The 20,521-nt window shown below is 39.6% G+C and overlaps 1 protein-coding gene across 6 annotated transcripts in view; it reads right to left on the bottom strand.

The window, feature by feature from the left end:
- Nucleotides 1-20,521, bottom strand: part of gphna (gephyrin a) — a 42,794-nt gene that overhangs the window by 10,873 nt on the left and 11,400 nt on the right. Inside the window, exons 7-22 of one of the 6 annotated variants that reach the window (XM_072457252.1) lie at nt 18,337-18,639; nt 14,922-15,020; nt 13,027-13,164; nt 10,443-10,494; nt 10,204-10,341; nt 8,560-8,652; nt 7,379-7,434; nt 4,978-5,097; nt 3,957-4,015; nt 2,699-2,852; nt 1,505-1,626; nt 1,330-1,417; nt 695-768; nt 546-610; nt 401-442; nt 198-301 (exon numbers count right to left, since the gene is read on the bottom strand). In XM_072457252.1, coding sequence (XP_072313353.1) covers nt 198-301; nt 401-442; nt 546-610; nt 695-768; nt 1,330-1,417; nt 1,505-1,626; nt 2,699-2,852; nt 3,957-4,015; nt 4,978-5,097; nt 7,379-7,434; nt 8,560-8,652; nt 10,204-10,341; nt 10,443-10,494; nt 13,027-13,164; nt 14,922-15,020; nt 18,337-18,639 — 1,707 coding nt within the window. The remainder of the gene's footprint in view (nt 1-197; nt 302-400; nt 443-545; nt 611-694; nt 769-1,329; nt 1,418-1,504; nt 1,627-2,698; nt 2,853-3,956; nt 4,016-4,977; nt 5,098-7,378; nt 7,435-8,559; nt 8,653-10,203; nt 10,342-10,442; nt 10,495-13,026; nt 13,165-14,921; nt 15,021-18,336; nt 18,640-20,521) is intronic. The other 5 variants (XM_072457253.1, XM_072457254.1, XM_072457255.1 and 2 more) reach the window with 5 other exon arrangements.

Raw genomic sequence — 20,521 nt, 5'->3', positions numbered from 1 at the left:
TTATTGGTGTAACTTCCTGAATTATTTTGAGACAACACCACCATTTTATCCTTTGTTGATGCAAAACGCTCAACATTTCCACAGTTTTAACACTTAAAACGGCCGTATTTCGTTCCGAGTTCGCGCAGGTTCGACAAGGGGGAAAAAACATTGCGTAAAAGTTATCGCATCGTAGAACGTCACGTATCGTTACTTACCCTAGCTTTAATAATGGTGGGTCTAGGGTCCAGAATCCCCTGCATCTTCCTCAGAGCAGGAATAACAAACAGATTACAAGTGACCACAGCCGACACTGGGTTCCCTACAAAAAAAAACAAGACGGCACACGGTATCAACATGCTCATCCCGGCGACACGTTTGTACTGCGTGAAGAATTTTTGGCGTTTACATAGGAAAGTACCATAATGTACTTGGTGGCTAGAGGTGAGGAGGGTCAGGTTTTCTGGTCAATATAGTAGTTTACCAAAAAATAACAGATTATACTTGATAGAAGGAGCAGCTCTAGGAAAACATTCAGAAGGAAACCCGAACGCTTCCTCAAGTACCTGGCAGAGCAAAGATGAGCTTCCGCGCGCCGTCGATGTCGCACGTGGCGAAGGTGGTGGGAAGACTGGGGGGGAGGGGGGAGAGAGAGAGAAGGTGTTAGCGACGGGAAGAGTGGAACGATGATGGAGGGGACAAGTATAAAACGCACCCCGGCTTCATAAAGACACGTCCAAAGTGGATCTGAGCGTGAAGGTCAATGTCCAGGACCTGCTTCAGATAATCCTGAAAGGCAAGGGCAGAAACGCAGCATGTTCAGACTGTGTCATGTTGTTGTTATTATGTGTTTTAAATCAATTATTTCAATGTTTTGCGACTCATATTGAGACTCGAAATACATAAATGAAGTCTTTTCTGTCTTTTTTTACATATAAATTATAGTTTTACAGCAATCGAGCAGGTGTTTGTGGAGTTGAAAAATCTGTAGAAACTGACAGGAAGTGACATCACACTAGGGACACTTCTAGTCAAAGTTTATGCAGTTTATGCAGTATTTACACTAAATAAACAACTTTTTTGACATTTTAAACGTATATAAAGTCTATTTGTCAACTTAAAAACATTGTGACATTAGATGAGTTTTTGCCCAGTGCTTGCTGGGTAATTTCCTAGTGTGATGTCATCGATTACAAACAGGAAGTGAAATTATAAACCTAAAAAATGTGCTTTTCTGTGATAAAATGTTCAATATATATTAATCTCAACTGCATTTTAGTTTAATGAGTCGTCCGACTTGTAGGGGGCGCTTTAATTCAGCGTAAAGCACGGTGTCATTTCGCTGATTACCTTCTCTCCCATGGAAACGCCCCCCGACGTGATGATGACGTCGGCGCGGCTGATGCCTTCGTGCAGCGCCGAGAGCAGGTCGTCGGGGCTGAAACAGAAGACGATTAACTCTCCATATTTAGATCACGTGTACATCTTTCTTTGGGGGGGGGGTGCGGTCGAGCGAGCGCCGTACTTGTCACCGACGATGCCCAGGTTGATGGTGGGATAGCCGTGCTCCTGGATCGTGGCCAGCAGGGTCGACCGGTTCGAGTCTCGGATCTTTCCCGGGTGAAGGTCGTCTTCTGGGTTCAGCAGCTTCACACAAACGTCATGTTTAAAGGTCGCCGGAGGAACAGCGGCAAAACAACCCGGCGATTCTGTAAAGTTGTTTTTGATCGCGGTTCATGTATTTATACTTTGACTTAAATATTTTAATAAAGTATGTGTTGTCATGGCAAAACAACATTCCACTGCTGTCCACTAAATCCAGATTACCTTATTTTTCAGACTGTAAATAACAACTCTTTTCATAGTTTTGGCCGGGGTGCAACTTATACTTATATTTATACTTATACTCCGAAGTGACTTATATGTGATATTATTTGTTATTTTCACACTTGCAACTGCATTTCATACTCCAGTGCAACTTATATATGTTTTTTTCTTCTCTATTATACATTTTTTGGCTGACTTATAGTCCGGAAAATATGGTATATAATTTTTCACCATTATGTAAAAGGTGCTGTATTATAACCTGTATTTTTAATTTTTTTTAATTACATTTTATTTTGCATGTGCAGTTTCTTCAAATTTTACCACTTTTCTCCCTGTTTTTTAATAGCATATAATTATTTAAAAAATCAAGGTGGTTTCGTGAATGAAAACCATGCCAGTGACATTGAATTTAAAGACATTTATTCATTTATTTGACGTTATTAGTAAAAAATCCAGATTTTTTTGTTTTACTGGACAAATATTCTAATACTAGTTTTTTGTTTTATCCACGGATATACTTCATACTTTACCGCAAATTATACATTTTGTGAAGCTCAAATACAATTTGGAGGATGGAAAACAGTATTTCCATCCTCTGTTGAAGAAAAATGAACAAACTCTCGCTTTTCCATCACAAAACATTTTATTTGTTGCTCAATTTTTTGTTATAAAGACGAAAAAATTTAAGTTGATGTCAGTTAATTATTGAGATTATTATTATTATTATTTATTTAGTATTAATTTAATTGTATGTATTTTTTATTTTTTTTGTTTTTGTTGTATTTTCCCCATTTTTTTGTATTGATTTATTATAATTTTAATTTTTTATTATTGCGCGTACTCTTAAACTACAGTGTCATTTCAGTGTTGTGTGAGTTTTGGGCGCTAGTACCTCGTTTCCGGTGGACATGACGGCCACCACGGGGAACTTGTGCACGCTGACCTCGGTGACCCCGACCGTGGCCAGGAGCCCGATCTCTGAGGGGCCCATGTGGGTGCCTTTGGCCAGGACGCACTCTCCCCGGCGGATGTCGTGACCGATGGGCCTGGGACGAAAACGTTGACTTTTTACCACGATACGGTCGTTTTCCCTTCTCGTTTACGCACTCAGTTTGTATTCAGTTATTCATGCATATGCAAGTCATCTTTATTCTCCTAACTTCAAGACGCCATTGCCCCGACCACCGAGACACACCCACTGCACTGGACTTAGGTCGATTTCTATTTTATTTTTTTCCATTACAGTATTGCATTATGACATTAAAGCGCCCCCTACAGGTCGGACGACTCATTGAACTGAAATGCAGTTGAGATAATATATTTAGAATTTTGCTAAAAATTATAGAAATGTTATCACCGAATAGCAAATTTTTTGGGTTTATAATTTCACTTCCTGTTTGTAATCAATGACATCACACTTGGAAATTACCCAGCAAACACTGGGCAAAAACTCATCTAATGTCACTTTTTTATTACTTGACAAATAAAAATACATGAGAGCAACTTTAATTTGTTGAATTAATGATTAGAGAGTCAAAAAAGTAGTTTATTTGTGTAAATTCTGCATAAACTTTGACTGGAACGAGTGTGTGATGTCACTTCCTGTCATTTTTCTACAGATTTTTCAACATTTCTCCACAAATACCTGCTTGGTTGGTGTAAAACTATAATTTATATGTACAACAGGTATAAATACACCAAATAAAATCAAAAATAGAAAATCGTATAAACCTGTCAGAGGCACTTTAAACGGGTGACATATTCAAAAATACAATGGACAAAATGGGGCTTTTATTTTGGATTTAATGAGCTTTAACCCTTCTTTTCTCTGGACGCCAACCCTTTATTTTCTCATTTTATTCTCTACTTATCTAGTGTTCTCTCTTATTATTCACACCAAATATACAATTCTCTTCAAAATATTGCAGTGAAAATCATAATTGTAATACTGTTGTTCTGAAAAATGTATTCATCGTTACGTTCCTACTTCTGATCCATAAATGTGTACTTTATTGCCCTTTATCATACTGCATTTTGTCAGCTCTTAAAGTAGATAGTTTTTGCATTAAAAATAGAGCTATATCAAAGGTAATGTTACGTATTTCGCGTTGTTTCAAATCACGCCTTTTATTTTGAACCTCTTTATTTACCTGATGTCTTGCCCGGGTCGAGCCTGGACCATAATCCTCACCTCCAGCTCCTCAGTGCCCTAAAACAACAAAAAGGGATTAAAGAGATTATCCTCGAATAATAACCACGAACAGGTAAAAGTAAACCAATCGAAAAGCCCTTGAACATGTCGTGGGTCAAAAATACTGTGCCTAGATAACAGAGGAGGGAAGAGTTCTGCAGTTAAATATATCTGAATAAATGTATTTAAACGAGTGCGCTGTTTTTCTACATGTATTTTGAATATAAGAAACGTGAAAACAATTCTATAAAAAGAGGCAAAAAAGTGGAACATAATGTGATTTCAAAGGAGGGATTAATTTAACAAAATATTATAGACTATTTAAAAAAATCAAGGTGGTTTCCGTGAATGAAAACCGTGCGAGTGATACTGGAGCCTAATTTAAAGAGATTTATTCATTTATTTGACGTCATGTGTTTATTTATATGGGGATAGACAAGTGTTAAGAAATGTATAAGAAACATTAAAAACAAAAAAAAAAAAAAAGGAGGTAAACGTGCAGTGATTTCAAAGAGGAAACTGAGATTAGAAAATATCAAAAAGAATATATCATAGCTTTTTTTTTTTTTAAATCAAGGCGGTTTCCATGACATTTTAAAGACATTTATTCATTTATTTGACGTCATTTGTTAATTTATTAGGGCATTTTGATAGACGTATATTAAGAAATGTATAAGAAACATGAAACAATTTAAATAAAAAAAAAAATAATACCAGTTTTTTCTTCTAATAGAAGAGAGGAATAAGAATAATACGTTTGAAACTTTGAAATTAAAAAAATCAAGGATATCATTCCATTTCAACATAAAACCAAAAATGATACAATTCAAAGTATCAGTTAGTGTTTGTTTGGTTAAAAACGTCTCCATTTTTTATTCTTTATATGTTTTTCTGACGTGAATAACGCCTAAACATGAAACGGGAGTCACTTTAACATCAGTTTTAATGCTGGAGAAGGACAAGCAAAGCGCGGCACTCACGTCCTCCGACTCCCTCAGCAGCTCGGTGTCTTCCACTTGGACCACGGCGTCGGCTCCACACGGGATGGGTGCTCCGGTCGTCACCCGCATCACTTGACCCGGCATCACGGTGTGGGTGGGCTGCACAAACACCAGCGTGAGGCTGAATGTCTCCACCTTTTATTATATATGTATACACGTGTATTTATATATGTATATGTATGTATACACGTGTATTTATATATGTATGTATACATGTGTATTTATATATGTATATAAGTGTATTTATATATGTATATCTATGTATACACGTGTATTTATATATGTATATCTATGTATACACGTGTATTTATATATGTATATCTATGTATACACGTGTATTTATATATGTATATCTATGTATACACGTGTATTTATATATGTGTATGTATGTATACACGTGTATTTGAAGTATGATCATGTTAATGTCGCAGGGTTGTTCTTATTTATGGGTTTCAAACTCAGAAAATACTATTAAGATCAGGACTAAACCTGGGAAAACCAGGTCTAAACCAAGAGTAAAACAAGTCCAAACCAGTTCTACACCAGTTCTACACCAGTTCTACACCAGTTCTACACCAGTTCTACACCAGGTCTACACCAGGTCTACACCAGTTCTACACCAGGTCTACACCAGTTCTACACCAGGTCTACACCAGGTCTACACCAGTTCTACACCAGTTCTACACCAGTTCTACACCAGGTCTACACCAGGTCTACACCAGTTCTACACCAGGTCTACACCAGTTCTACACCAGTTCTACACCAGGTCTAAACCAGGTCCAAACCAACAGTAAATCAGGTCTAAACCAGGTCTAAACCAGGTCCAAACCAACAGTAAACCAGGTCTAAACCAGGTCTAAACCAGGTCTAAACCAACAGTAAACCAGGTCTAAACCAGGTCTAAACCAGGTCTAAACCAACAGTAAACCAGGTCTAAACCAGGTCTAAACCAAGATTAAACCAGGTCTAAACCAGGTCTAAACCAGGTCTAAACCAGGTCTAAACCAGGTCTAAACCAGGTCTAAACCAGGTCTAAACCAAGAGTAAACCAGGTCTAAACCAGGTCTAAACCAAGAGTAAACCAGGTCTAAACCAGGTCTAAACCAAGAGTAAACCAGGTCTAAACCAGGACTAAACCAGGACTAAACCAGGACTAAACCAGGACTAAACCAAGACTTTACTAAGACTTTGCAAGGATTCATTTATGTTTTCTAAAAGGGACTGAAGCAGGACTAAATCTGATTTTAAAAATGCACAAATCAAGTCTAAATCACGATTTAATGAAGGATAAATTAAGGGTCTATTCCAGATCTAAACCAGGACTAATGTTTGAGGTCAAAGACAGGATCAAACCGGGATTTAGCCATGACTACACCAGACTCACACTCCATCTAAATCAGGATTAATCACAGTCTGGATCAGGATTTCACCAGGAATAAAAGAGGTCAAAAACTAGAAGTATACCAGGATTTAACAAGGATTAAAAAAGATCTTAAACTGGTTTAGTCCTGCTTCAGTCCTTTTTAAACCAGGACTAAACTAGTAAACATTTCTAAATCTAGCCTTAATCAGGACAAAACTTGGGATAAATTCAAGTCTTATTCCAGATCTAAACCAGGACTAATTGTTGAGGTCAAAGACAGGAACAAAACCAGGATTTAACTCGGGTTACACCAGGACAACTATTGATCTATATAGGATTCTACCAGAAATTAATTAAATACAAATCAGAATTATACCAGAACTAAACAAGGATAATCTAGGTCTTAAAATGGACCAAAGCGGGACTAAAAAAACAGGACTCAACTAGGACTATAACAGATGAAAAACAAGACTATATCAGTTGAGTCTAAACTAGGATTTATCAAGGGTTTAAACAAAACTAAAACTGGACTAGTTCAGGGTTAAACAAGGACTAGAAGAGGACCAAACCAAGTCCACACCAGGACTAAAATGGACTCAAGTTAGGACCAAACCCTCCGTCTTAAAATGGACTGAAACAGGACGTGTTTAGGGACTCAATTTGGACAATATAAACCCCAAACAAGGACAATATCACCCAGGTCTAAACAAGGACTTATCAAGGGTTTAAACAGAACCAAACTAAGACTAACTCGGGTCTACTCCGGGACTACAAATAGAGGTGGGCAAAACCAGGACTAAACCTAAACAAGTACTAAGCTAGCATTTTTTCTGTTTTCAATGAATAAAACACAAGAAAGGACAATTCCAGATCCAAACTGGGGTTAAATAGGACGGTGCTGTGGTTATAGTGGTTCTACAGGAGGATTGGCCCAAACGAGGACAAAAACACGACATGTTATTAGCCTCACGTGGTTAGCGGTGTGTTCAGACGTGTGTTAGTAGAGTTAGGACTGACCTGTTGTCCAGCCTGAGACTCCCCCATGATGAAGCGGTCTCCAGGGCCATCAGCAGCTAAAGGTCAATGGACATGATGTTAATGCTGTTATTTATAGAAACGAGAACATATGAGAACATAATGAGAACATATGCAACACAGAACACGTTCAAGCCATGAAACGCAAACATATGCCCATAATTACATCTGCTAAACCAGGGCTAAAGCAGGGCTAAACAAGGGCTAAACAAGGAGTAAACCAAGGCTAAAGCACAGCAAAACCAGGAATAAACCAGGAACAAACCAGTGCTAAAACAGAGAAGAACCAGTTCTAAATCCGTGCTAAACTAGTGCTAAACCTGTGCTTGAACAGGGCAAAACCAGGGCTAAACCTGTGCTTAAACAGGGTAAGAACCAGTGCTAAACCAGTGCTAAACCCGTGCTAAACCAGGGCTAAACCAGTGCTAAACCAGTGCTAAACATGTGCTTAAACAGGGTAAGAACCAGTGCTAAACCCGTACTAAACCCGTGCTAAACCAGTGCTTAAACAGGGTAAGAACCAGTGCTAAACCAGTGCTAAACCAGTGCTAAACCAGGGCTAAACCAGGGCTAAACCTGTGCTTAAACAGGGTAAGAACCAGTGCTAAACCAGGGCTAAACCTGTGCTTAAACAGAGAAGAACCAGAGCTAAACCAGTGCTAAACCTGTGCTAAACCTGTGCTAAACTTGTGCTAAACCTGTGCTAAACCCATGCTAAATCCGTGCTAAATTCGTGCTAAACCAGTGCTAAACCAGGGCTGAACCAGGGCTGAACCAGGACTAAACAATTCTCGTTTAACCAAAAACATAACAAACAAAACGCATGTCATGTGTTTAACATGTTCAACATTGTGATTTAGGTTTAGGTAACTTTGTGAAGAGAGAATAAAGATGAATTCAAAATCGTAATCATGAGGGAAATAGTTTTACCGCCAAATAAAATTAAAATGAAGGACAAAGTTGACATGCAAAACAAAAATCTGATCACTACTACTTTCTGGACCTTAAAGATTATTTAAATGACATGCAAACCACAAAATCTGACGCGAGTAGTCAGCTGGGTCATTACAGGAAATAAATCTGATGTATTTGATGTACACGTGTCACTTTAATCATCTTAAAACCCTTAAAAGAAGCAAATTAAATTGTCATAAATCTCTCACCTCGTACAGCGTAACCGTCTTTTACAGATGCAGGAAATGGAGGGAGGTTGTCTTTGGCATAGATGTCCTGAGCGAGCACTCGGCCCAAACCATCTGAAGAACGCAAAACACACAAGAACACGCCGCTCATTATCAAAGTGTCACTGCGTCATGTTTATGGAGATATTCACTCGTCGTGCTTTAGTCACTTATTCACCAGAAAAACACCCAGACAAGTCGAGTCATTGTTGTCATATTGCAAAAGACTGAAGGGTTTAATGACAATCGAGCTGAAAGCATTGAAATGGACCAAAGAATCTTGGTCTATAATAATAAATACATAAAAAATAAAGAAATAAATAAAATAATTGTAATAATAATAATAATTAATATTTAATAATAATTATAATTATAAATACATTTAATAAATGAAAAAACAAATTAATAAAAGATAATAAATAATACATGACCCACTAAAACCCTGGAACTACTGATGTTGTTTTCAGGTTTTTGTTTTATTTTATTTTGTTAGTTTTCTTTTGTTGTATCAATGTTATTTAGTTCTATTTAGTTAGTTTCTATTGAGTTTTTGTGAGTAATTGTGAGGTGTTTTTTATTTTGTTTTGTGATTGTATTGTTGTTATGTTAATGTTTTAAATATTTGATTGTCGTTAAAAAAAATAAAAAAATTAAAGAATCATGGTCTATGTAGTTTTCTGTGCCCTTTTTTAACATGCAACACGGCTCGTCCATGTCAAACGAGAAATAAACTAGGACTACATCAGGTTTAAACCAGGACTAGACCAGGTCCAAGCCACCGTTATATCAGAAGTACACACAATAACACTATACCAAGTCTAAAGCAGGACTCAACAGTTTCAATATAGAGACTATCCAAGTCTAAACTGGATCTAAAATGTTTTTAATTAACCCCAATAACCGTTCAATAAATCAATACATTATTGCTAATACAGTATTTGCTAATACAGTATATTTTGGGGCTCAGTGTTTTTCGTGTGTATATTCTCTTCACATTAGCAGAGTTTGTGTTGTGTTTTTAAGATTTCCAACCTCCATGACTAAATCTGAACACTAATTAAGTGTTAACGTGTTTTCTTCTGCTTTACATTTGTTGCAGATTGTATTTCAACAATATTATCATGCGTTTAGAAAAGGATTTAATAGATTAACCTGCTCGTTTCAGTCACATAAACTACTTTCTTTTTTTCCATTTATTTTTTACAGCATACAGCAACAAAAACGTATATAAAACAAACTGACCTATGTAAAGAAAAATATATAATAATAATAATATATTTTTAAGAAAAAAAATTACAACATAATAATAATAAAGAAAAAATGATAATAATATATCTTTTTTTAAATAATTACATAATAATCATAAAGAAAAATAATAATAATAATAATAGTAATAATAATAAAGAAAATAATAATAATAAAGAAAAAAAACAAAAATTACAAAATCATATGATAATAAAGAAAATAATAATAATAATAAAGGAGGAAAAAAGAAAAAAGTTCTTTCAATGATATCGTTTATGGTGCTATTTTCTGTGCTGAGACATTCCACTCGCGTTACAGTGACAGACGTAACACCAGGTCCAAACCAGGTTCTTATCGTTCAGACCCGCGCTAGACGCTCACCTCTGTAGTTAATGACTTCTATTCCCAGGATGGGCGTCATCTCCAGAACAGTGATGAAGGCTTTGTCCATCGACGTCAGAGGGAACGGCGACATGCGGTGACGTCGCGCTACTTTGCTGATGTCCACCGCGCTGTGGCCTGGACGCAGAAGGTTTGAGTCAGAGCTTTACAGGAGCGCCAAGCGGAGGGAACGAGGGGGGAGGGCTGGTATTTGTGAGAGAAAAGCAAAGGTCTCTTACTGAACTTACTGGCTCTCAGAATGTTCTCGTTACTGCCACATCGAGACTGAACCTGCACACAGACACAGAGGCTGCATTTGGACAGAGTGTGAGGAAAACGTGTGTGAAGAATTACTCTAAAGGTCTTCTTCAGAGGGCCATGGCAGAAATATGATGTTCAAAAACTGTCATCAGAGGACAGTGAGGTTTAGTTGGTCTATCGTGACTCATGAGGGTTCAATTGGCATCAAAGCAGTTTGTAAAAACTGTGATGACATTTTACTTTCCACAGTAAAAATGTGACGAAAAATCATGTTCAATCACTTTTCTTTTGTCTCGCTAAAAAGACTCTCAGTTAATGTAGATATAATATTAGACAAGTGTGCAAATAGTTTCTAAACCACTATAAAATGCTAAATGAAGCTTATGTTTCCCAATCTCTGGTACTGCTTGGTACCTTTTGTTGTACTTGGGCTGAAGCATGTTTTTGGGACATTTCTCAAATGTATCACAACTGAAGACAGTTCAATGAAAGTTTAAGAAATCCTAAAGTCCCATTCATTCCCATTCAATTCAAAAAGCACACAAGTCCCGAGACTAAATAGAACTCTTCTTAGTTATTACTTTTTACATTTAATGGAGATTTTAGGACTAGGAGGGGGTTCAAGTCTCCACTGTGGTGTGGTGTTCCTCTGTGGCGTGTGGTGTTCCTCTGTGGCGTGTGGTGTTCCTATGTGGCGTGTGGTGTTCCTCTGTGGCGTGTGGTGTTCCTATGTGGCGTGTGGTGTTCCTCTGTGGCGTGTGGTGTTCCTCTGTGGCATGTGGTGTTCCTATGTGGCGTGTGGTGTTCCTATGTGGCGTGTGGTGTTCCTCTGTGGCGTTCCTCTGTGGCATGTGGTGTTCCTCTGTGGCGTGTGGTGTTCCTCTGTGGAGTGTGGTGTTCCTCTGTGGCGTGTGCTGTTTCTCTGTGGCGTGTGCTGTTCCTCTGTGGCGTGTGCTGTTCCTCTGTGGCGTGTGCTGTTCTTCTGTGGTTTTCCTCTGTGGCGTGGTGTGGAGTTCCTCTGTGGTGCATGTGGTGTTCCTCTGTGGCATGTGGTGTTTCTCTGTGGCGTGTGCTGTTCTTCTGTGCTGTTTCTCTGTGGCGTGTGCTGTTCCTATGTGGCGTGTGGTGTTCCTCTGTGGCGTGTGGTGTTCCTCTGTGGCGTTCCTCTGTGGCATGTGGTGTTCCTCTGTGGCGTGTGGTGTTCCTCTGTGGAGTGTGGTGTTCCTCTGTGGCGTGTGCTGTTCCTCTGTGGCGTGTGCTGTTCCTCTGTGGCGTGTGCTGTTTCTCTGTGGCGTGTGCTGTTCCTCTGTGGCGTGTGCTGTTCCTCTGTGGCGTGTGCTGTTCTTCTGTGGTGTTCCTCTGTGGTGTGTGGTTTTCCTCTGTGGCGTGGTGTGGAGTTCCTCTGTGGTGCATGTGGTGTTCCTCTGTGGCATGTGGTGTTTCTCTGTGGCGTGTGCTGTTCTTCTGTGCTGTTTCTCTGTGGCGTGTGCTGTTCCTCTGTGGCGTGTGCTGTTCCTCTGTGGCGTGTGCTGTTCTTCTGTGGTGTTCCTCTGTGGTGTGTGGTGTTCCTCTGTGGCGCGGTGTGGAGTTCCTCTGTGGTGCATGTGGTGTTCCTCTGTGGCATGTGGTGTTTCTCTGTGGCATGTGGTGTTCCTCTGTGGGGTGTGGTGTTCCTCTGTGGTGCGGTGTGGTGTTCCTTTGTGGCGCGGTGTGGAGTTCCTCTGTGGTGCATGTGGTGTTCCTCTGTGGCATGTGGTGTTTCTCTGTGGCATGTGGTGTTCCTCTGTGGGGTGTGGTGTTCCTCTGTGGTGCGGTGTGGTTTTCCTCTGTGGCGCGGTGTGGAGTTCCTCTGTGGTGCATGTGGTGTTCCTCTGTGGCATGTGGTGTTTCTCTGTGGCATGTGGTGTTCCTCTGTGGGGTGTGGTGTTCCTCTGTGGTGCGGTGTGGTGTTCCTCTGTGGTGCGATGTGGTGTTCCTCTGTGGTGCATGTGGTGTTCCTCTGTGGCATGTGGTGTTCCTCTGTGGCATGTGGTGTTCCTCTGTGGCATGTGGTGTTCCTCTGTGGCATGTGGTGTTCCTCTGTGGGGTTCCTCTGTGGCATGTGGTGTTCCTCTGTGGGGTGTGGTGTTCCTCTGTGGTGCGGTGTGGTGTTCCTCTGTGGCATGTGGTGTTCCTCTGTGGGGTGTGGTGTTCCTCTGTGGTGCGGTGTGGTGTTCCTCTGTGGCATGTGGTGTCCCTCTGTGGTGCGGTGTGGTGTTCCTCTGTGGCATGTGGTGTTCCTCTGTGGCATGTGGTGTTCCTCTGTGGCATGTGGTGTTCCTCTGTGGCATGTGGTGTTCCTCTGTGGCATGTGGTGTTCCTCTGTGGGGTTCCTCTGTGGCATGTGGTGTTCCTCTGTGGGGTGTGGTGTTCCTCTGTGGTGCGGTGTGGTGTTCCTCTGTGGCATGTGGTGTCCCTCTGTGGTGCGGTGTGGTGTTCCTCTGTGGCATGTGTTGTTCCTCTGTGGTGGTATGTGGTGTCACTCTGTGCACAGTTTTAGGGGCCGTCTGGTGCTGCGTGTACCTTGGGTGTCGGGCATGAGGCGGTGGACAGGCGGGAGGTCGCCTGAGTGGCCCGAGGAGACTCAGAGGGGGTGGAGCTTAAAGAGGCCGAATCTCGAGGAAGCACCTGAACGCCTCGCGAAATGATCGAGTCCGGGATCTACACACGACCAGACACATACACACAACAAACACACTCAGCACTACAGGCCAATGGTGCGACACAGGCATCTTCAGTTGTAACTCATCAACAGTAGGACTAGAAACGCTAAAAAATAACTCAATTTGAGGAAAGATGTTGGTCTTTTAGAACAGAATGACCAATAAAATACATGGTGGTTGCACTGCAAAAAGGGAAGCTCTACAATAACGAGCGTTAACTTAAACTGGGATGCCATTAACTGCACGAGGACACGTGTTTTAAGAAGTATCTGGCAACCCAAAGAAACAGTAAAATCACTACTTCGGGTGATTATATCAACGTTTTTGTCACTTATTTGGTCCTAAATTGGGCGCATTTTAATCCTGGTGTGGACTTGTGTTTGGTTTTGTCTTAGTCCTCGTTTAGTCCTGATCTAGACCAGGTTTAGTACCAATTTTGACCTTTTGACAGTGGCGCGTAAAAGGCCCCTAAATCTCCTGAACACAACGTTTATCCTGTTAGCGATTTGACTTATTATTATTATTGAGTTATTTGCACACAATTTCAACATACACTAACCAAAATTAATACAAACGCATTTATGACAGGGCTGCGTGATTTTGTTTACATATGTAATAGCAATTTCCTGACCAGAATTGCCATTGGATTAGCAATTTATGCGCTAGGCCTCAATTTATGCGCTAGGCCTCAATTTATGCGCTAGGCCTTAATTTATGCGTTAGGCCTTAATTTACGCGCGGCCATGTTCGTAAACATTCCCCAGGTCGCCCTTGAAAAACTCAAGTGGGTTCTTACCCGGTTAAATAAAAAGGTAAATAAAAAAATGTATTCCTTTTTTGCAGTGCAGAAGCTTTTGCCACAGATTTAATATAAACGAGGCCAAACGGAATCAGAATACAAAAGAGCTTCATAGTTGTCAGCGTTACGGTGTCAGCGACATTGCACAGAAACCACAGATCTACAGCACGTGTCGATTGTACATCGATCAAAAAGGTTTGGTTTGCAGTCAAGTAAATAGCCATCACATCTACAAACTGCATTCCATCGGCAACAGAACAGTTTGGGACAAACTGTCGCTTTAAAGGCCTTAAAGGGGACGTATTATGCTTTTTTTCCAAGTACGTAATATTGAAGTGTTGCGTAAGTAGATCATCGTTTGACATTTTGTTCATTTTTAACTGTAATATTGATCAAAAACGGCTTAGAAATAGAAATGGATCCACCGACTTCCTGTTCAAAACCGCAGATCCGAGAAGCCCCGCCTCTTCACGGTGACGTTTCGCTGTGACAAGCAGCAGGTTGTCATTTACACGTTCTTATGTTTAAAAAGTGGCATTTTAGAGCGCTACATGTGTCAATCAGTCTTCATTTTTTCAACTGAACACGACACGCTCAGGGATGTGGGCGGGGATAGGTGAAACGGGGCTTTTCTGAGCACTCGACAGTTAGTTGCAGGACAACACGGGCTTACTCGAATGCGCATGGATAGATCAAAACGCAGCCGAGAGCGAGCGAATCGCAAGGAGCTGCCGTTGTGATGCGCTCGAACGGCTCGATGAAGTGAATTTCGCACAATACGTCCCCTTTAAATTGTTACAATCGCTCAAACATCTTCAGGACGTTCACATGTCGAGCGGATCTCAAGCGCGGCGACGACAGACGACGACAAAACAGGAAGTGTGGTGCTGACAACAACCAATGAGAAAAGGGGGGAGCGGGAGGAAAGGCGGGCGGGTCGCGTTGGCAGGTCTCACCTCGTCGTCATGGCTACAGGCGCAGGTAAAATGAGTGGGTGCAGGTGTGGTGCCGGGCAGGTAGGGGGCGCCCTTAGCCATAACCACAGCATGACTGGTCTGATGGGATACATTACACATGCATTACAGACAACCACGGAACAGAAAAGAGACACAACTGCAATGACAGGGGGGAAATGTGAAACGTGAATGGGTTTACACGTGACAAAATACTAAATAAATGAGATAAAATGATCCGAGAACGGGGGGAGAAGAGCGCGCGCGCGTAGTGGAGCTGTTAATATGCTTTCTGACACAATAATATAATCATAATATCATTAAAACACATTATATTACTTTTTTTTTTTCAAATCCATTCTCAATTCCGGAATTTAGAATGGATTTGTTTGCAAACGTTTTCAAAAAGTCATGATTTACAGTTTCATTATACATATTATTTGAAGGAATATGTAGGAAGGGTAATAATATACAGGAGTAGAAATGCAACTTTTTAGCGCTTCAACGTATTTTGTGGGTGAATTCTGATTGTGGCGACTGATTAATCTAGATTTTTACTGAATTTGTCGCGAATGAAGCAAAACAACTAATTAATTATTGGGGGAAAAATTGCTAACCCTTAGCAATTTTACTAAATTACGACGATGGACAATTATTTCAATAATGTGTTAGTTGCAATTAATTTATTGACTTTTCAGCCCTGTTACTTTTCCTCCTAAGAACCCAAATACAAATCTTGTAAGTTACATTTGTACCCATTTAGCTGTAAAATTGTTATTTTCCTGGATATTTATTATCAAAACCCACTTTATTTTTTTTTATTTTTTCTTTTTAAACAACCACATGCCTTTTAATTTTTTTTCTTTTTTTTTAAAGATTATAATTCAAATTGAGCTATGTGCCATTTTTTTCTTTGAGTATAATAATAATTATAAAATAAAAATACATTTCAAGATTATGCGGTTGATTGCTAATCATGATTATTCGGGACAAAATATAATCGCAAGAACCAAAAAATATATAAATAAATAAATTATGACCATTTTAGAAGCAAAATTAAGTATTTTTAGTTAAATCTATAGCCCAATAACAGATCTAAATGTAAAGATGTTTTTTGTTTTTTTTAAGCGGTCTGTTTTTGTCACATTTAACTTCATTTTGTCTTTCAGAAAGCTAATTTTGTAAAGCCGGTCACAAACTTGAAGAATAACAACTGGAATGAAAATAAAATAAAAGATTTCCCTGTTTTTTGGTCCCAGTCTCAACAATAATTGTGAATAATAGTTAAATCATGGCCCTTTTTCTCACAATAATCGATAATAAACACTACAAACATGTGACATCTTGACATCTCTACGTATAAATAAACGCTTCTTATGGCGAGAGTCGGTGCATTTCCCATATTGTTGCCTCCGAGTACAAACGATCTCATAGTAGTATTAGGATTTATTAATAGCGTTTCCCTTTTAGTTGTCTGGAGTGGCTTTGTACTGCAGTGTCCCACTTTCCCCACTACATTCATTAAACTTTTATCCAGTTTCCAGCCCCGTCACTGGTCCTTCCTGGCGAGCGTCTCTGCGGTGGACAGCGGCTCGTCCCATTTCTCGTCCCCGTCCAGGAAAGAAAGGGAAAGAAGCCGAAAGAGGGCAAAAACGCCTGAACATTTCCGATTGGCCAAGCTTTCTTTTTTGCGGACAGGGTTTCAACTGTCATTGCCCAATTTAGAACCAGATTTGCAGTGTCCGACGTGTTATCTTTGTCTAATTAAGAGACGTTTACAGACACGTTTTGGCACGTTCCGCTCTCGATTTTCCTCTCTCGAAGTCTCGCAAAAGAAAAACATAACATTTGACCGAAAAGAGCAGAAATACCACTTTGTTTGAGAAGTATTACGCTAGACTCGACAACAAACACTGTTAGCCCTGAACATTTGTCATTCATCTTCATAATCATGTGCAATACTGTCATACTCATGTGCAATACTGACATAAACATGTGCAAAACTGTCATAATCATGTGCAATACTGTCATTATAATCATGTGCAATACTGTCATAATCATGTGCAATACTGACATAAACATGTGCAAAACTGTAATAATCATGTGCAATACTGCCATAATCATGTGCAATGCCATCATAATCATGTGCAAACTGTCATAATCATGTGCAATACTGTCATAATCATGTGCAATACTGCCATAATCATGTGCAATACGTCATAATCATGTGCAATACTGTCATAATCATGTGCAATACCGTCATAATCATGTGCAATACTGTCATAATCATGTGCAATACTGCCATAATCATGTGCAATACGTCATAATCATGTGCAATACTGTCATAATCATGTGCAATACCGTCATAATCATGTGCAATACTGTCATAATCATGTGCAATACTGTCATAAGCATGTGCAATACTGTCATAATTGTGTGCAATACTGATATAATCATGTGCAATACTGACATAAACATGTGCAATACTGTCATAATAATCATTATTTTTAAGAGTTTAATACACTTTCTTGCTTTTTTTGTTTTTTTACATATAAACCTCTGTGATTAAAATCTTGTAAGGGCGATTTGTTCAGATTTTCAGTGCTCCCAACATACTTATTACTTTAGTCGATTACCTGAGCATTTAGTCGAACATAAATGTCTTTAGTTGCGGCCCTAAATATTGCTCAGGTGAAAGCACAGAGCAGTGTTCGAGGAAATTGCTGAAGTAAGAGTAAAAAAACATTGGAGAAACTACAACTGAATAAATGTACCGGACTATAAGTCGCACATTTTTTCATAGTTTGACCGGGGTGCGACTTATAAGTGATATTATTAACACATTATTATATAATTTTGTTAATTTTCACACTGACAACCACAAGAGGGCGCTCTAGGCTCTAAGCGATGCAGAAGAAGAATCTGCACTTCCTTTACCTCTGGAGTTTGTGGAGTTGTTTAGAAGTGACACAGAGGAAGAAGAATTCAATGGATTTAGTGATTTGGGGTAAAACTGATGCTTTGGTAAACTTGTTAGCATGTTCTTTATGCTATAGTTATCTGAATAACTGTTCATATGTTACGTTAACATACCAGACACTTACCACAGTTCTGTCTGTGCCTCATGTAGCTGAAGGTGTTAGCGTTAGCATACGTACACCTATTCACCATGTTCTCTCACCTGTTATTATTTTAAATTGGTCTTAGATTTGATCAAATACATTTCTTCAAAAGTGCCACTTATACTCCAGTGCGACTTATATATGTTTTTTCTTCTCTATTATGCATTTTTTGGCTGGTGCGATTTATACTCGGGAAAGTACGGTAACTATAAGACTCTCTGGACGTAACTGGACCCGGTCGAGTTCGCATCAACGCATCCCGAATCGAGATGACGACGACGGCGGCGGCGGCTTACCTTGGCGGCGATGGCGGCCGCGGTGATGTGGGACGAGCCGTGCTGGTGGTGGTGGTGATGGTGGTGGTGGTTGTGTGCGTGGCGTCCCACCCGGCGGCGCTCCTCCTCCTCCTCCTCGTCCTCGTCCTCGCACTGCGTTCCCCGCTCCATGGTGTGCGTGCCGTCGTGCGCGTTGTTGTGGATGTTGGAGAGCGGCGAGTGCAGCTGCTCCAGGGCGGCGTGCGTGGCCTTCACCCGCACGTTGGCCTCGCGCAGCAGGTCGATGGCGTGGGGCAGAGCGGGCAGGATGAACTGGAAACACTCCTGCAAGAAAAAGACAAATAGGTTTTATATTGTAGCTCTCAAACACGGGGTGGAATAGCAAAATATTGTGTTCAAGTTAGATTTTTGTTACTTCATAATAATGTTACAAGGGCTGTTGGTCTATTGTCGTTTAAAAGATTACCGTATTTTCCGAACTATAAGGCGCACCTTTTTTCATAGTTTTGGCCGGGTGCGACTTATACTTATATTTATACTTATATACTTATACTCCAGTGCAACTTATATATGTTTTTTTTCTTCTTCTCTACTATGCAATTTCTTGGCAGGTGCGACTTATACTTCGGTGCGACTTATAATCCGGAAAATACGGTACTCGTAATCGAAATCGCAATTTTAATGGACCCAATGAGCGAATTGCAAAGGGTGCGATTTTTGAGGTGTCATAATTTCCTCCCCAAACAACAAAACATCCGGTCTAATTCTGCATAAATTCTGCAAACTATAGTTCAGATCTGTGCAAACGTGCGATTATTGATGTCAAGATTATTAGGTTAATCGATAATCGGGATTATTCAGGTTACAATATAATCTTAAGAACCAAAAAATAATATTTGTGATTTTTTTTTAAGCTAAATTGAGTATTTTTTATTCAATCTACAGCCAAAAATATACTTCTTTTTTAAAATATCTGGCCGTTATTGTCACATTTGACTTTATTTTGTCATTCAGAAAGTTTACTTACTAGCTGGTTACAAACTTGAGGAAAAGTAACATTTTAGACCACGGGAATGAAAGAAAACTAAAGATTTCACTGTGTCCTGAGCAACCGTTAAATCCTGATGTTTTTTTCTCACAGTAGTCATAACACTAAAATTTGATATCATGACATCTCTACATGCGAGTTTGCCAGTTCATGGACGCATTTCAGTCCGTTTGTCCACTCCTACTTTAGATTTAATATTGCCTTTATGTTCACGATAAAACTGCTTTTGACAGTAGACGGCACGTGTTACAGCCCATTTAAGCTCAAGATGACAATAAACAACCATCCAAATTCGTGATTTGTGCGACCGATTGCTGAAGCTCAACCCGTCAAGACCAGAACCACGTGGAAGTTCATTCAAAAACAACAATGTGCACAAAGTAGGGCTGCAGTCGCCTAAAGAAACGTGCAAGTATGAACAAGTATCTGCTCCCAAAGTGCACTCACAGGACCATGAGATTGCAGGAGATCACGCAATTACGAATACTTATATAGAAAACTAATATTAAACTGTAGTCATCTGTAAATAGGCAGGTTAAACTCACAATCCAGACACAATGCTCAAGATAACAATATGCCTCCTCCTTTCTGCTGTCAAATCCACCCAAAATGGTGAGTCGACTGATTCATCGACTAAACAGCAGAGAAGTACTTATAAACTGAGTATTTACAAGTCAAAGTGTCTTGCCCACACTGGAAAAATGTACAGTCTCGAATAAGAAAATAAGTTTAATGTGATTGAATTAAGTAGTATTAATCTTGACTTGAGTATATTTTGACTGAGAACAAGAAAGTTCTGTTCTTATTTCAGTTTAGTAGCACATTAAATGCTCATTTCAAGTTAAAAATAAGAAAAATACATAGATTTTCTAAGTAAAACAAGACATGTAATGCTTGTTCCATTTGCAATGTTTGTTTAAGGTAGTGAAAATATACTCAAAACAAGATAAATACTACTTATTCCAAGCACTCATTTACTTATATTGACCATTATTTTAAGATGGTATCTTTTCCTTATCTTTTCCTACGAGCAAGGTTGTAACAGACAATTTTACATCATAAACTGGAGCTTATTATTATTATCATTTATGTTCTGTTTTCTTATTTATTTGTATTTATTTGTTGTATTTTTTATTTTTATTTACCATATTTATTTTA

Source organism: Eucyclogobius newberryi, unplaced genomic scaffold, assembly GCF_026437365.1.
Source record: "Eucyclogobius newberryi isolate DKJ021-1_F unplaced genomic scaffold, fEucNew1.0.hap1 SCAF_21, whole genome shotgun sequence".
Taxonomy (NCBI): Eukaryota; Metazoa; Chordata; class Actinopteri; order Gobiiformes; family Gobiidae; genus Eucyclogobius; species Eucyclogobius newberryi.
The sequence above is the reverse complement of the archived record's forward strand: the minus strand, read 5'-3'. Positions and strand labels throughout refer to the sequence as shown.